The 18235-nt window shown below is 40.1% G+C and overlaps 1 protein-coding gene across 3 annotated transcripts in view; it reads left to right on the top strand.

Annotated features, from left to right (window-relative positions):
• GRIP2 (glutamate receptor interacting protein 2) overlaps positions 1 to 18235 on the top strand; it is a 95149-nt gene that overhangs the window by 52876 nt on the left and 24038 nt on the right. For 2 of the 3 annotated variants that reach the window (XM_053469247.1, XM_053469249.1), the window contains exon 2: positions 16522 to 16602. In XM_053469247.1, the coding sequence (XP_053325222.1) occupies positions 16522 to 16602 (81 nt within the window). Of the gene's footprint in view, positions 1 to 9273; positions 9538 to 16521; positions 16603 to 18235 lie in introns of those variants that run through there. The other variant, XM_053469248.1, reaches the window with a different exon arrangement.

Raw genomic sequence — 18235 nt, 5'->3', positions numbered from 1 at the left:
GGTCCACTTTAAGTGGTTAAAGGACTCGGTCGCAGGTGATAGAGCGGCGTGTTCGTTTATTAGTATGTTGGATATGGGCGCCGGTGGTTTTTATTGCATGGGTTGGAAGTAGAGAGGTGGCCGCCGGTCCCAAGGATCTGCAGTAAGGATTGGGGTGCCGAGCCGGTCCCCCGCGCGGGAAGAATAAAATGCATTTCCTGCAGACCTTTCTGAAATGGAGAGCTATTAAAGGTCAGGTCTGTTATACGCGCATGAGCATTCATCTGTCTCGTTGTAATTCTTTTTCCTCTACTTTATCACAGATTCCCAGCGCAATTTATCTCATGATGGGAGTTAATAAAATATATACTTTGTAATCTGAGAATTGTTAATATTCTACCCCCAGCAGGGGCAGGTAGAATGTCTATAGCTAACGGTGCGGTGGTAATCTGACAACATAAAAAAAAAAAGTTCTCTCTGTTCTGTTGGACAATTAATTTCTTTCTCACTACTAGTAATGTGTGGGAAGGTCATGGCGATAATTTGGTAGGAAATATTGAATTTATGTGCCGTGGCTGAGCAGTGTGGGAGTTGTAGACAGCGAGAATGCCCAGTGTTTCGGATTAGGCAATGTTTATCAATTGGCTCTTAAAATATTATGATTCTCTTATTTGTATAATAAACAAACTATATACTTTGTATCCATGCTATACGTTGACCCTTTTGGGAAGAAAACAGGAGAGCGGACCCCAATAAATCGGTGGAGAAAATGTTCTTTTGGCTTTGAGCCTTCAAACTCCTGACGGGGTTGGGGGGCATTATTAGACCCCAATATACAAGGAACAGAAAATTACAATTCCATTCTTTGTAAATACTTTCTCTATTTCCAGGTTTCTTGCTGTAGGAAGCCTCTGATGGCTATTATTGTAATATATATCTTGTTAAAGGAACATGAGCTATCACAGAACCTCCCAAGTGTCCTTATTTAGTAGAGACAGTCCCTCTGGGACCCACATCCCCCTTTCCTCCCCCGATGTCCCTATTTTCTAGGCGCTCAGATAAATTCCCCATTAAATTGAATGCATTACTATAACTGGGTCACATAGAAAGTCTTGGTGGACCCCATCCAGCAGCTACACTTCTAGCCGTCCCCCATTGAAGATGTTGTAAGGTATGGATCGCCATACAACGCACACCCCATACTTACAATGTAAGCCCCTAAAAGCCTGCCCCCCCATGCCTCTGCTCCCCTATTTTTTTTTTCTCCACTCTCTCATCACCATTATGTCTCTGTTTTGCCGTCTGATGATGTATCCCGCGCTCGCTGGGTCTGTGATGTAATAATTCTATTTTTGAAAATCTCCTTCAAGTCATCTCCGCTTGGGAAAAAAACAAACAAATATTACTTATGCCATATTTCTCCTGCTCTGACAAACTTCATTAAACAAAGAGGAGCGCTTGCCGGCTTCTGACAGCCCACTGCCTGCTAATTCATGCTGATTTTTTTTTTTCTTTCTGCCGTTAAGAGTTGAGGCAACAAACAAAAAGATAGGTTAAGGACGCAAATAAAACTGCCTTTTTAAATGTTTATGGAGGTTTAAAAAAAAATAAAAAAAATAATAATATAAATATATATATATATATATATATTACATATTACATATTCCATTCTGGGACGAACAGGTACATCGCTTACGGGTTGTACTCAGAGATGTGAAAAACTAGTGTTTGCGCTTAAGAGCTTACATTTAAAAAATATTTAAAAAAAAAATAGATTTACTGAACTGCTAGCAGATCCCCATTAAGGCTTCCAGGTTTTGTGGGCTGTGTCATGGTATGGATATGGTTAACGATTATGGTATAATGTAAGGAATTTATTCTATTGACTTATAGTTTTATGTAGTTTTGTTTAGCAAAGGAAACGCATTATATGACATCATCTTTAGGTTAAATACGCAGTCGTTCGCATGAATATTATTACTAAACCATAAACTCTGTTGCTAGACCACCAGGATTATTAGACCCTCAGATACCCCCCCTTGATCTTTACGTCCTATGGGAACACACTTGTTTAAAGCTACGGCTGTCTGAGGATTATGAGAGCTGCAGTTCAACATCTGGTGAGGTTATTATATTCATTTTTTCTCTCTCTCTTTCCCTAGCGAGAAATAGAAATATGAATTCCTGGGTACATTTGTAGAAACAGAGACGTACATATATAATTATTCATCTAAAAATTACAGCTGATGGGGTCGCGTCATCCGCTGTGTTGGAAGACTGCTTGAATGGTGTCTATGTGGTGATATATGATCGGCGTGATAACTGATAAACTTATATACCGAGGATTTCAATGCCCACACTGCCCCCTGCTGTGTTAATTCTATGGAAAATGGTTAAATAGACTACATTTCATATTGTGTATAACCCAGGAGTGTCGCTCACTGCGGCGAACTTATTCTTATGATTAGCATCTTGTCATTTAGTAAATAAGGTTCATGGGAAAACCTGGTGAGATTCTGGCCCTTTCGTGAAACCGCCTATTCTTCAGACGAACGCCGTTAACTGCCCCGGTTACTAACTGCCCCGGTTACTAACTGCCCCGGTTACTAACTGCCCCGGTTACTACGGGAGCTGGAAATGTAGTACACGGAATGGGTTAATTGGCACTTGTCTTTCTCTTCTGTATTATGCCTCCGCAACGTGTGACGAGGATGTGTCAGTGCTGTACATGTGTAATTAAGAAATCCTTTCTGATTAATGTGACAGGGCTGTTATTTAAACTGTCTTATTTAATAGAAGATGTATTAAGCAAGCAGTTTCTAAAATCGAAGCCGCGTACTACTTTCTACTCTTCACGCGCGTTGATTTTTGCCCAAACTTTCATGTATTCGCCGCCTTCTCTCTCTTGCATAATCCATCAAACCCCGTACACCCCGGCCCCCAATTCACCTCCAATTCCATCCTACGCAGGTTTGCATATGGAAGCCTCGTTTACATTTCTTTACACTGTACAGCCTTTTTTCTTAAAATTGTTTAACCTTTCGGTGTTTTTGTATTTGTAAATCTTATTTTTAGCTACTTGGAAACCTACGGGCTTGAGTAGAGAGCGGAGGATAAGCATCCTATTCACTAAAGGGAGAATTGGCAGGGGATTTGTGTTTCAGCTCCTTAATTTCTCTTTAACTTATTAATGTGAGTTTCTGCCGCAGGGAGAGCTTGACTGGCCCTGTATAATGTATAGTCCAGTCGGCAAGATGTCTTTTCATGCATTGGATTATATATTATACAGGGCTAGCTCAGCCCTTCAAGCTGCAGAAAATGAAGCAAGGGAGTTGACACTACAACCCTACTGCTTACACAGTACTTTTGTGTGTGTGTGTGAGCATGGATGTGTACATGTGTGTGAGCATGGATGTGTACGTGTGTGTGAGAATGGGAATGCATGTGCACGTGTGTGTGAGCATGGATATGCACGTGTGTGTGTGTGTGATGTATACGTGTGTGTGAGAATGTGTGTGTGTGTGAGCATGGATGTGCACCAGTTTGTGTGTGTGTGTGTGTGAGAGAGAGAGAGCATGGATGTGCACGTGTGTGTGTGAGAGCATGGATGTATTCATTTGTTTTATACAAACCTCCTCATCTCACACAAACGTCTCCAGACTTCTCGTTCTTGGAATAAGCTTCTCACGTAATATCTCCTCTGATCCGTGTCAACAGTCTGTACAGAACGTTCACGATTAAACCCCAGACTCAGCCGCTCCAGACCCAAGATCTCTTTCATTCGGTGAAATCTCTGGAGTTGTGTATATAATGGGCAGCTCTACAAATACACCGTGTTCTCTGATCACTCCAAATTCGATTTCTCGCTTAACAGCCATATCTTGTCATTTTTCTTTCACAAAGGGAACTCTGGCTCCTGTGTATCGGAGTTATTTTTCCCAGTGGGATACCATCTTTTCTTTAGGGAAAAATAAATCTAAGAAATATCAATGTGTGAGGCTTCTTTTTTTTTATATATATATATATATTTATATTTTTAAGCTGCAGAGAACTGAAGTATGAAAAACGGGGGTATAACGTGTAGGTGGGATACCTCCTGCTGGTTTGCAGAGGTGGGCTTTGTAGTGCGTGTTTGACGGGGGGCAAATGGGACACTGGTAGATTGTTTTCATGAAAGAGCATCTAAATTAGGAGGGGGCAAAAGATCTATCCACTAGGGAGAGCTGTCCAGAGTTTGATGGAGAGTTGTAGTTCCAGCTCCTTGATCTCATTAGATATCATTAAGGTCCAACCGCAATGAGCTTCTGCAGCAGAAAGAGCTTGGCTGGCCCTGTGTAATGTATAATTCAATCAGCAAGATTCCCCCAAAGTCTCCTCACCCATTGAATTATATATTATATACTACCGGCTCACACCTTCACGCTGAAGAATCCTGCCAGTGTCAGTCATCGTGATGTATTGTGAAATGAAAGAGTTAAATATACAGCTCTCCCTTTAATGGGTAAACCTCAATGCCTTTATAATGGTTGGTGAGACACGCAGCAGGGTGTCGCTCCTGGGAGATCTGTGGCATAGAAATGTATAGTTTTCTGAAATAATCATATGATGTCTTATCACATTGAGGGGTCTGCGGACCTGATTGTTGAATAATGGGTTAATGGACCTCGTTTTATATATATATATATATATATATATATATATATATATATATATATATATATATATATATATAATTTTTTTTTTTTTTTTTTTCAATATATATAAATCTTTTATAATAGATATAATCTGGGTATGCTGTTGCGGTCATTTAAGGGATTACATTCCATTTGAAGGGATTACGTGTATAGAAGCTTTACGTGAAAGTGTAAATACGCTCTACAACTCTCTATGGAAAGGGTTCAGGAGTTTAATTTAAATAATATCAGGCTTTTGATTCTTTAGCTCCCCCTGCTGAGCAAAATAAAACATTTTGGAAATGTATCTGTGAGGAGGATTTCTCAAATTAAAACCAAATCTATTTTTAAATTAAAACAAAAATAATAATAAAAAATATATATATATATATATATATATATATATATATATATATATATATATATATATATATATATATATATATATAATTTTTTTTTTAATTGGGCTACTTCCAGATTCTAATCCTACGAGAAGCACTATATACTTTTATTTTTCAAACATCTGTGTTCAGTCATGTTAAATGAAGGCTTGTACTGTACAGACCCGAATTTCATTACAAAATTGACCCGACCACCAACCTTTAAAGCTGGGCAATGGGTAAATAAGTAATGTGAACCCCTTATACACAAGAGGCATGACCGGGCACAGACGGTTCTTCTTGTAAGTAGGATACCAGCTTGTGTTCCCACCTTGGAAGGAGGCTGTCCAGCTCATGACCACCATGCTGGTCTAGAAGAACGCAGACAAATGTTCTACAACAATTGTTACACTGACTTGTTGTCTGACCCTTTAGAGACTTTCCGATATCGTGAAGCAACAACCTTTATGTAGTGTAAGCTTGGTCTTGTGGAGATGTTGACTCCCTATTTTCAATGCTTTGTGGTCCCTCTGGTGGTATACACAGATAAACGGTGTCTGGTGTACCCAGCATTATATTATAGGCACTAGTACTGCCTGTAAATATAAGGTATCATTTCGGTAAGGCTTTACTTAATAACATTTATTTTTGGGAAACCTTATTTCCCTGCACCAGTCGTATATCTATATCATAACCATTACAAGAACCCCTGCGGAGAATTACAATGAGGAGCGGTGGGTCATCTCCATTTCTGAAGACACTTACTGATTGTATTTTCTGATTTATTCTGAAAAGTTCTGCTCTTTTGTATCCTGGAAAAAAATCAAAATAATATCACCAGAAATATGACTTTTTTGAGGCATTGATTTCTTGTCCGGCCAATTTGACTTGATGAAACACCGCTGCCTTTCCCCGGCCTTGTGTTTGATGTACGAGTATAATTGTTTAGTGAGTCATGGGTTGAGGAAGCGCCGCAAAATAACCAGTAATCCGGCCTTCGTCTAACACATCGTAACGTTATGTATCGGATTTTTTAGCCCTTGCATATTAAAGATATTTTAGTAGCCCCTCTTAAAAAATATATATAATTATAATATACATGAAAAGTAGAATGGTGGACTCCTTAATCGCTGGATATTATATCAAAGCTCTGATCCTCGATGTGACCGTGGAAACATTGTGTTCACTGTCACTGTATACAAGTGACATAATTGTATATTACTTGAATAATAATTACTTGAATAATTGAATAATAACTCTTGCCTCCTTATACAAAGAGAATGGGGGGGATGCAGCTTATAAAAACCTTGGAAGTTTATTGATCGCAAAATACAAACTTTGGGAAGTCCCAGTTTTGACCCCTTTCAAGTGACGAATGCTAAACCGAAATGTTAATCCCTCTGCGGTGATTCAGGTGGAACTGCCATGGGATTCCGAATGTGATCTCTGTGAAGGTCTGACGTCCAGTCATGGTTCATCTTCATCACCTGCGTTAGACGTTGGCCTGCTAACCTTCTGACAGCCGTTGTAGAGAGATTTTCGGTCAAACTCAAGACAGCGACGCCGGATCGTGATCGTGTCACCCGGAACTTTAGTTGAGTGCATTTTATGTACCGTGTTTATCGTTCCAATGGGTCCTTTCCCCTGAATTTTCCTCTGGTGTCCCAGTCAGCCTCCTTAGATCCCTCCATTTTTTTTAAATATTTTAGTGCTTCTCCTGCTTGCATGCAAATAATGTGGACTTCCAGCACATCTATCCTGGTGTTTTAATCTGTAAACACCACTCGGTTCATTAAATATACTGAGCTGTGAAATTTTAAGTGTATTCACCATTCCGGGTGATGTATGAGGCTGAATGTTCCTATAATATATCACCATATTTCCAAAGTAAAGCTCAAAGAGGGAGTAATTGGTAATTTGTATTCCCCTTCCTAAATAAATGACCGTGTTATTTTATGTGAGAGTTCTCCCTGCTACAGTTTAGGAAGTGAAAACCAATCTGGATCTTAAATAATCTATTATTTAACTCCCTAAATTCAGACGGGTAACAAACCTAAAGCAACTAAAGAGCTCCATTATGAGATGTTTTTCGTTGGGTTTAGTGAGTAGTGAGTCCGACTCGAACCCAAAAACAAGCATGTTGGCCCTTGACTCCGAGACTGAATATGAATATACAGCGCTGTAAAAGAAAATATTTACCCCCTTAATTTTAATATTAGACAAAGATAACCCGAGTAAATACAAAATACTGTTTAATTTCATTGATTTCATGTATTAAAGGAAAAAAAGCTATCCAACCCTACCTGGCGCTATGTGAAAATGTAATTGCCTCCTAAGTTACTAAATCGACCAATTAACTAAATTTAATTGGGTTGAATTTCACCAGATGCACCCAGGCATGATTACTGCCAGCGCTGTTGGATATAAACATAAATTAAATAGAACCTGACTTGCAAAGCGAAGTTGGCTAAAAGGCCTCAAAAAGCAGCGGATGAAGCCGCGATCTACAGAAATTCAAGAACAGATGAGAAACATCTAGCAGTCTGGAAAGGGTTACAAAGACTCCAGCGTGACCGGGTGAGAGCCATTATCTACAAACGATGGTGAACCTTCTCAGGAGCGCCCGACCTACCAAAATTCCTCCGAGAGCGCCCATTCATCCAGGAGGTCGCAAGGGAACCCAGACGACCCTGTAAAGAACTGCAGGTGTCGGTTAAGGTCGTCGTTCACAATTCCACAAGAGACTGCAAATATGGCGAAAACCACTGCAGACCGAAAAGAACATGCAGGTTCATCTCACGTGTGCCAAAAAACATCTTGATGACCCCCAAGAGTTCAAGCATAATATTCTGTGGACCGATGAGTTAAGTGGAACTTTTTTGTTCCACATGGGGAGTTCTAGATATACAGAAGTGATCCTGTTTCTTCTGGGTGATTTTATAATCTATTCTAGACCCATAAATGTTGCCATGCGTGTTTTGGGTGAACAGCTTGTGTATGTGTTTCTTTCCAAGACCGTGCAGACCTCCTCACCAGATTATTTAGCCTAATCCATGCCCAAAACCAATTATTACTTTTATTTATTTCACAATAAATATAAAGAGAAGAACCCCTTACAGCCTAATGAATTTTCATTTTAATAACTCTCCAAAATTCCCATCGTTGGGTGGATATATAGAAATATAGCTCTACGGAATAATGATAGTCTGTGTTAAGGATACTTCAGACCCAATTTGTTTGAAAGAAATAAGCTCAGGAATAGAAACCAAAGACTATTCTTGGTGACCCAGGAGGTAACAAACCTGTGAATTCCGACTTCATAAGCCAGCGTCTTCTGAATTTCTAAACCGTTCCGGACTTAATTGAACGGGTTGTTGACGGCGAACCTCTCTGCTTATTGGTTTTTCTTTTAGTCTTTCTGCATGTGGCATTATATTTCTATATGCTATAAAAATGTACTATATGAACCTAAAAGTACCGTAAGGAGCGCTGCATACGTGGTTGGCGCTATATAAATAAAAATACTACTCTGTGAAATAAAATAATAGATGTGATGTTTAAAATGTTTTCGCTTTATATTGATGTAATGCGAGAAATCACGCTTGCATACCATCTAATGACTATCCCTTTATTGGGGGCTTTATTGACCACTTGGGGTACCCCACACAGCTGTTTAATTTGTTCTCCTTGATTGCGAAATTTTGCTTTCAAATCAATCTTCCATCTGTTATGATCTGATTACGGTTCCAAATTGTTGACCTGCCCTCCAGTGAGTTGGAAGCTGGTAAAGGGTCTCCGTAGTAGGGGGGTATCTGGATAGGGGAAGACTTACGCCTTTGTTGTTGCTCGTAGCGGGTGAAGTGAATGTATCGGGCTGTTCCTTTATACCAAGCAGCTGTTTCTACCATTCACATCTCCGCTGACTTGCACTCAACCGCAACAGCTGCTCCGATCCTGCATGTGACCGGAGGAATCTGACTTCCACCCGGCCACCGGTCTCCGCCGTCACCGTCCCTGATACCAGGACCAAGCCTACAAACGTAATGTTTTATTTAGGCATTCTTGAACCTGGAAGATCCCGTCTGGCCAGCTGTCCTCGTGGATAGCGAAGGTTTGTGCTGGGTTTCCTATCCCTGTGGCTGTCGCAGTTAAACCCGGGTATCTTCGTTATTTTTATTATTTATTTTACGAAACGATTCAGTTTTGTGTTTTTTACTTTGCATGTGAAGCAACAGAAAAAAAATTAGCTGCGTGATACAGGAGCCTGTGGATTCCATCGGCTTATTTTATACACCTCCCTAAAAGAATAAGGGGGGAGGAAAAAAAAAACTTTTGTTATGATGTGCGATCCAATCGGCGTCGCGTGGAGTCTGCCTCCTGGATTATGAGGGAGAAACCTCTGTAGGCTGAGCTGAGAGACGAAGGGGCACCACTGCCAACTGCCTCGTCCAGCTCTCCAGCAGTCATGCTTTGTGGACTGAAGAAGGATTTGCAGTCAGATTTTGGTAGGAAAATTCTTAACTTTAATTTTTTTTTTCTTCCCATTTCTTATTGCCATATTTCTTTTAATACATATATTTTAAATGTTGTCATGAAGTTGCTATGTTAACCAAGTTGCAGAGAACAAGCAGAGCTATGAGAGATGTATTATACAGGTTTCCAATTATCTCAATTGTAAAACCTGTTATTTTTGCCAGATCTAATATCTGGCAATTTCTAATTTCTTAGTTTTATCTCTTTTTTTTTTTTCTTTTTTTTTCTTTTCTTTATATCATTAAGATAATGGTTTTTTTTTTGTTTAAGTCATTTGTTGCCTTTTTTCTATTATTTTAAACCATCATTTTTATAGTATTGGAATAATCTCTGCAGAAATAAGGGGGGGGGCTCCTTTTTGTTTTGAAATTAACTCAAAATGTTTCTTACTGTAATATTTTATAGTTACAGTAACCAACCTTTTGGATTAACAGTTTCAGTGCCAGAGGGGCTGCTTGCCCTTCTGGAATTTGGTTAGTTTTTATTGGCTTTAATACTCTGCCCAACAAGGTTCGTTGAATATTTTTGCGGCATTAATTACTAAACTTGATCACAAAATATGGCCATAGAGAATGTGCACACAAACAAAGTGTAGATGGTGTTTTTGTTTTGTTTGTTTTTTTATTTGCTTTGTTTTTAGCGCCTTGTCTGCTTCAGGAACGTGCAAAACATATGAGGCAGCTTGATGTCTTTTTAATGCTTTTATTTCCCAGACAGAGGACTGGAAAAAATGTGTTATGCACCACTATGGAAAGTTAAAGGTTAAACAACGATTCTTTTACCTCTCTTAGTTGGTACATTGATTTAAGTGAATATGGGAGTATCTGTCACCTTTGTGTATTGATTGATTTTTTTTTTTTGTTAAAAAAAGTAACATATTCAGTAAAAATCATTAAAAGTTTAGTGGGGAAAAAAATACAGCCGTATACCAATATGTTACAATTTATTATATATTTTTTGTCGTTTTTACTGATGCCTACATATACAAACATCTAGGATTTGCATCCTCTCTCTAATAAAATGAGTCATGGTATATATTACAAATTCTAAAAAATTACTTGCGCACTGATTACAACCTTAAGCACCCAGCGCTTTAACTGCAACTTCAATTATCCTTGGAAAAAGAATGGTGTGAGTTATAGTCCTTTTTAGATGTAGTAACGGTGTTTGGCTCGGTGTATATGGGTCTATGTTTAAGAAAAGCGAATGCATTCCTAACCTCTGACCCACAGTCTCTGCCTAAATGTTTAATACCCTCCCCGTCGCTCTCCTGTACACATTGCCTTTACATACAGTATGTTTGCATTATCCTTCCCTTTCTTATAGTCCACCCCACATTCCTGGCATGGCAGAACGTTTGTGTTCAGATACCTGCAAACTGGGACTGTTGCTAAGAACAGTGAACAGACCGCTTGTGAAGAACACCGGTAACAATGAAACCTATGGAATGGTTTATGGCTTTTACTCCTGAGATGTTTCTTAACGTGGTGGCATTAGAAGAAATTCACGCTTTAAAATCCCTGTGCTTGGCCAACAATCTGGTAACTCATAACTACTTAACTGGAGAAACTTTAATTTGTTGCTGGAAGAAATTGCTAGCTTTTTGGGTTATTTCAAGGAAATGATGGTAACTGTAATGTCATAAACATTTGTCGCAAGATTTGTCTAATGCTCTGACGAACCGCTTTTCGCTGGCTAAATTGTTTGCCATAGTGGAGCCACGCCAGATCCCTATGAGCCGCTGAGCTTCCCCGACACTGTCCATGTAGCAAAATACTGTTGAACGGTTCTCCGGAGCCTTCTAATCAATGACATTGGCTAGAATTGCAAACGCTTGTAGTCAGTGGGGGTAAAAAAAAAAGTTCTTGGTATCACTTCTCCTCTCTCTTCTTCTCTTTCGCCTTTGCAGTTCTTTCCAGATTGAACTTCCAAATCTTTCACCCCACTTCCCTATTCAAATGGGAACCCAAACACCCCTCAAAACAAATGTAAAGCTCCCCCTTTGCCCGATCAGTCACCTGTTCTGTTCTTTATCTTTATCATTTTGAGCCTCATTAACTGGTGATGTTGCCATACCCCCACACCCCTGACACTCTCAGATGAACAGAACTTCCTGCTTGTTCGGTTGCTGTCTGGTGTGTGACCCCCTGGGACCCCCTATCCCCTCTAATTTGGAATAGGCCCCCACTGGGTCCTTAGTAAGAGGGGACTGCCTGCTGATCCATTCTCTGAGGACACCGCTGGGCACCCGACGAGACACTGTTTCCTTGTATAGAGGGCACTCGACGATGGGACTTCCAGTTAGGTCTTTCCTAGAGGTGCCAGCTGGTCCGAGTGGAGCTTAGACAACAGCAAAGTCAGAGAAGAAGCGGGAGGTGGGCCGCCAAGGAGGACATGAGGGACGGAGAGCGACTGGGCCTGGAACCGTACCTACTCTAGCTGAGAAGGGACAGATGACCCACTGAAAATCAGCTGCTCCTGAAGCCAGTTGGGACCCTGAGACACCGCTTGGAACTCCATCAGTATGGACTCCAGTGCTGCATGAGCCATGGTCTTCTTCCTTCTCTAACCACTGCTCTTCAGGTCCACCTCTCCTTTATCTTCTATCACTAGATAAAGCTGATATTAATCAAGAAGAAGTGCCAGACGATTAATAAAAAAAATTTGTCATAATGGAAAGAGAAGTAGCTCCTCCAATATGGTCCTATACAGCTACCTGTTGGGAAGGGGGTCGATGGAGCCAGATTAGAGGTGGATACGCTAATAATCTAAGAGAGAAGTAACCACATGGAAAAGTACTCACAGCCAGTAGAGGGTCAGACCCCTGGTAAAATCCAGAGCCAGCAAGGCACCGGATGTTTTGTAATCCAACAGAAGAGCCATGGTTTGAGAGATGAGGCTACTCCAGTAAGGCAGCCAGGGTTCAGTACACGGGCAAGCAGAATGAGCATTCTGGCAGGTCAGGCGGCATGCTGAATGTATATAGCGAGGATCAGGGACTGAAACTGCCCCAGCCTAGACCTTTTAGGTCTTGCCACAACTTTCTTTGAACTCTGATTTTCACCTCTGATGCCCCCCTTCTGTATATGTTCTCCAGGGGCTCCCTTTTATGCGGGGTCATCCAGTGCCGTCCAGCAGCCTTACCCTATTCTGGATATAATCCTTATCTTTATAAGATGTGATGGGCTGCTGGTTATTTAGGTCTAGTGCTTTAGAAATTAAGAACACAAGGGTTAAAATGTAACAACCGATTAACATAATGGCGATGAATGCCGTATTTATTCTGCAAATGGCTCTTCCGTGCGTGTGAAGCTTCTTCATAACAATGTAGACGATGCAGATAGAATGGCCTGGTTTCGACGTCCCTCTGGGTGAATCGTAAACCTGTTCAATTTTCATTTCAGACTAATTACAAAACGAAACAGCAGGGCGAAGACGCCTTTATCGGTTACAATGCCAAATGCCACATAAACCACTCTCCAAATCAAAAGGAAGCGGGGAATGATTACTAACCGTTACAGAGACAAATGGAGAGTTGGAGTGCATGAGGCAATAGGTGCTTAAGGCTTGAGAAGTCAATCTATGGTCAGAGACAGCATGGTCAGTTTAGTGCATACGTTATAATAAAGTATAATACAGAAAATATGGAGCGATTTCCTATTAAAAAAGCTAGAATTCTTGTGGAAATGGCCTCTACTCAGCATGTGAATATGCGTGAGGTGTTGAAAGTGGCGTTCCATCCAAACAACGGACTGTTATGTTCCCTATGAGAGATCCCAAAAACAAGCTAGCATGGAATGCAAAGACAGTCCAAGATGGCGGGTTTCCAGTCCCATACCAGGGCACCCCCGGGCATCGTCATGTGATCGCACCAGGGTTGATTCTGCATTTTCTTCCTTTATGATGTTAATTTGTCCCCTTCTCTCGACATTTTGCAGGTGCTGATATAAAGTTAATCTTTTGAGAAGAATTTTAAGATTAGCATAAATTCATAGAAGATTGACGTTGTGGCCTAGTTATAGCAAAGAAAAAAAAAATTGCAGATTTAATGCCATTTTTATGGGCCATTGCCAATTTTTTTTTTTTTTTATTTAATTTTTTTTTAAGGACAACATCTTTCTGGACATTTTGGACATTTGATTTAAATAAAATTGTAAACACGGTGGCCTCCTGGAATAAAAAACTGCTGCTTTTTTTTTTGTTTGTTTGTTTCTTGTTTAGCTCCGTAGCTTATAAGTTGCATTTGTGGTTAATTATATGTATGTGTGTGTGTGTGTGTGTGTGTATATAATATAAATTTATGGTCTTTCCGGATGAGTTACAAGTCACAGAGCTGACTTCTTCTGGATTCTGAACATGCTAGTCCTTGGTTTGCTATTATTCACGGTAGAAGGTTTAGGTTTTTGTTTTTGTTGATAAATGTGACAGGCTTTAAAAAAGAGCTGTCACATCCCGAGCTTATTTCACCGGCTGAGGACAAAGTTGAGTGCAGCCATGAAAGCAGAATATTTGGTAGAATAAAGATATTGTTGCGGTTAGCTCTTACTGTATATACATTTATATATATTGTGTGTGTATATAACCTATATTTCACTCTTGATTAGAACTACAATACACAATTTTCACTTAAAATTCCATTCAATAATCATCACTTTTTTTAAAACAAAAATATGCTATTTTTCGATAAATAAAAGTGAAAGTCTAAGTATATATAATATTGGTTGCTTGCTATGGTCTATGATCTGGGCATAGAACGTTCTGGCGAAGTTCGGATCTTTTGAACGGTTTGAGGAATTGTCAACGAGCGTGATGTTAAGTTCCAGCGCTTTAATGGTGCGACGTGCTGTAATGAAAGATTGTATCTCACAAAGTTATTTAAGGTTGCTCTGTGGGGTTTATGGTTGGGCGGCTGGAATAAAATGTAAGCAGGACCTGCATAGTTTGCATTGCAGAAGAAACGCGTTCCACTCCAAGCCGGTCGTCGGCAAATAATAGTAAGAGCTGTTTATATACCAAGTTTCAAAGGGGTTTATTTACAGACCAGTGAATTGGGGATGACCTCATCTTGCCAACTTAACCATGAATTTTAAAGGTCCTAACAGGCCAAGTTTCTCATTCAAGGACCAAGCTGACGCTGCATAATGCATGCTGTAAGTAAAGTTGTTTTTTTATTGAAATATTTAATTATACATTATACAGTGCCAGCCTGGGTAACTCATTGGGGTTGGACTGTCCATGTATCATTTTAACATTACGTTTATTTATGGAGCGCCAGCAGATTCATTCGCTCTCTATGCCTATAGGGGGACAGTGAGAATGAACAATAACATTAACGTTGATTAAAGATGAGATTGACGCACGTTAAGTCATACTGGTACAGGAGAAAGAGTCCTGTTCATCAAAATTCAGAAATAAAGTGTAAAACCGTATAACTGCAATAAACACAGGATCTTTTTTTTTTATCGGGAATAACAAATAGGTTCTCTCCGGCTGTTGCATCGACTCTCGGGGTTATCTGCCGACATGCGCCCGGCAAACAGCTGGCAGAAGAATGTCATGGGGAACGGCCGGCAATCGGCATGTTGGCCATTCATTAAAAGCATACAGGCGCTACTCATCTGAGCGTAGAAATCTATCTACTGCGCTCTCGTACCAAAGCTAGGAGTCTATTCTTGATTTCTGCCAGCATGCACCCGCCGCAAAATGTATAGTGACTTTCGTTCGGCTCCTGGTTGGCTTTAAAACTGGTGTCTATATATACACTATATGATAATATACCTTCCAAGATTACCAAAAAAAAATGGTGTCTTTTTAGCAGAGTTTGTGGTTAGGGGCATGGCAATAAGGACAGGGCTTTATTTAGATTTTGTGACCTGTCGATCAGTGTTTAGGTAACTGAGTGAGGCAGTTACATTTTTCTTTTATTTTACATACACGTTTTAGTTTATAAAGACCATTTTCTGTTTTATACACATTTATTGTGTAGGCTGTAGAGCCCAGCGATAACCTCATACCCAGCAAACATTCCAAGCTCCTAGAAAAGAGGGGCATCAGGGGAGGAAAGATGGACAAAGGGGTTCGACTCTCTTAGTGGGACGATTATTTTAATTGTCGTGAAACCAACCTGTGATATGCAACCCATTCAATCTGACATCGTTCAATGTGTCGTAAGACTTGATACGTTGATCACTGCATGCAGTCCGCAGACATCTCATCAAAAGACTAAATGGAATCCACTGCAGTAGCATGTAGCGTGTTATAGATACCGCACTTTTCCTGGATACATGAATGTGGGGTTATTCCTGTGTTAAGCATCTACCCTTTGATCCGTCCGTTGTTGAACTATACCGTGATGATGTGACTCTGGATCTAGGGCAGTATCCCATAACACGCAGAGCAGCAGGTGGACTTTAATTCCGCGTCCCACTGACTTGTAAGATGACAAAAATTTTAATATAATACACATTTCATGGACTACTTTTTTTGTTTTGCCATTAATTATATCTACTGTTGTAAGTAGTACATTTTTATTTGTTTTGTTACCAGTTTTGGCTTTCTTTTGTGTGCTATGGAATATTAAATACATTTTTTAATGTTTCACTTCTCCGTTTTCCACCATGGATACGATCTAAAGAATTAGCTGACGATACCCTCATTTGGGGTTTGTTTGCCCTTTGTATTACACAATGCAGTATTGCTTTTATAAGGAAGATGCAGATAGCAGCTTTGGTTCAAAATTAGTCCAGTTTTGTCACAATTCAGGACATAATTAACAAACGAAAGTGTATCATATGGCGTTGTGGCTACATTGTACCAAATTTAAGAGACTTTTCTATGGCAACTTACACATCTTTGCTCAAGTTACAGTAATTTATGGCTACATATGTTTTCATCTTTGTCGTATATTGTAATGTGCCCTATATTTCTAAAGTGAGTTTGTCCCGTTTTTCTTCTAGATGATGGGCCTTATTTGAAGGGAAGAAAAGACTCTGCAGGCAATGATCTGGCTCTTGTCTCCAGACGGCAAAGTATTCCAGGTGGGTTCATATGAGGTTTGACTGAGAATGTCCAAACGATAAGGAAAATCGGCCATACGTAAAAAGGTTCTGATAAATACCAAAACGCGTACTGTGTATTAGACGGGTTTTTTCTGAACTATCTAACATCTCTGAATTACGTTCTGGTGTTCTTAGCGATATTCTATAATGGCGGGGGTCATGGGCTCCAGCTCCAGAGCAAAACAAAAAGTTAGGTGCTGAACTTCTGTGCCCAGTCTGTTGGTGGAAATATGGACATTCAGTTACATTGTCAAGCAGTAAGCTTTTTGATCATTAATACTTCATGCTAGAAAACACAAAGATGGCTTGTGCTCTTCTGCCTCCATACTTGTTGGCTCCAAGGCCCACCGTGGGACTGTTGACGCTCTCTGTGAACCCCAACATGCATAGTCTTGGGGGGCTGTTTCCAGCAGTTTGATGCCCTGGCTTTGTTGTTATGGGCACACAGGCCTTGGTTAGGTTCTACAGAACTTTATAAATGATCTAAGAGGAAAATAGATGCTTAAATAGTCCGTCATAACACATGTTGTGGTGCAACTTGAGATCTCTACCACGTCCTCACACTGTTGAATGTGAAAGAGTTTCTGCTAGGCTTTGTGACCCGGAGTATCCCTGCATCAACGCTTAGACTGGGCTATAATCTATGCTGCTGCAGGACTACATCTCCCATAATGCTCAGCTAAGGGGCCTGCAGCAGCTGGAGGGCCGCAGGTTGGACACCCCTGATCTATGAGAATCTGTATCTGGGTTTACGTGCTAACAATCTGCACCCTTATTGAAAAGTACTATAGGCTATCCTTTCTGCTTACCTCCATCGATTGAAGGCGCTGGGGTACTTGTTTGAGAGGTTGATAATGGCTCTTATCTCGCAGGAGCCCGGTGCCTGGCGCTGCTTACTTGTTTAAAGAGCAGTTCTGATTACGTGTAAATAGCTCTTATATAAAGGATCCTAAAGAATGGAGCAAAGAGATAGAGTGCAGGAGGAAGGACGCAAACTGACGTGAATTAAATGTATGTTCTTACTAAAGTTATCAGTGCAGAATATTAGACACCATTTTTTTGTGCCACTGGATGTATTCCTGGGAAAAATTATGAATGAGGGTTGAGGAGAATGAGGGTCCGAGAAGCGGTTTTGTGTTCATCAGTAATAGTAATAAATATTCTTGTGCTGCGTTTCGTTACGAGCCTTTAGTAAAGCAGAGTAAGTGGAACAGCACCTTTAAAACCAATCTCTGTACCTTCCAAAATGCAGTCCTTGCGCATGCAATGAAAATAATTTAGCCAGAAATATTATGTACTGTACATGTTTGAAGTAACAGCAAGCTGTTTAGGCAATAGTGCCCGTTAAAACCCTGGCCTTCCCAGGTATAAAACAAATATCCCTGAATATTAAAAAGATAAAACACTGATTTGATTTTTCATTTTATCAGAGAATACTTTAAATCTGGATCAAACTGAACCAAAAAAAATGAATATTAGCCCAGGAGGCGCTGCTTGGAGAGATTTTGTATGAAAGACAAGGTTAAAAATTAAGAACGCTGGTTATGCTCGAAAGATTGGAGGATTAAAGATTTCACACCGCAGGAGAGGTGCAAGAATGGCTATTATAGGA

Source organism: Spea bombifrons, chromosome 6 (genome assembly GCF_027358695.1).
Source record: "Spea bombifrons isolate aSpeBom1 chromosome 6, aSpeBom1.2.pri, whole genome shotgun sequence".
NCBI classification, from domain to species: domain Eukaryota; kingdom Metazoa; phylum Chordata; class Amphibia; order Anura; family Pelobatidae; genus Spea; species Spea bombifrons.
This window is presented reverse-complemented; position numbering and strand designations above follow the sequence as displayed.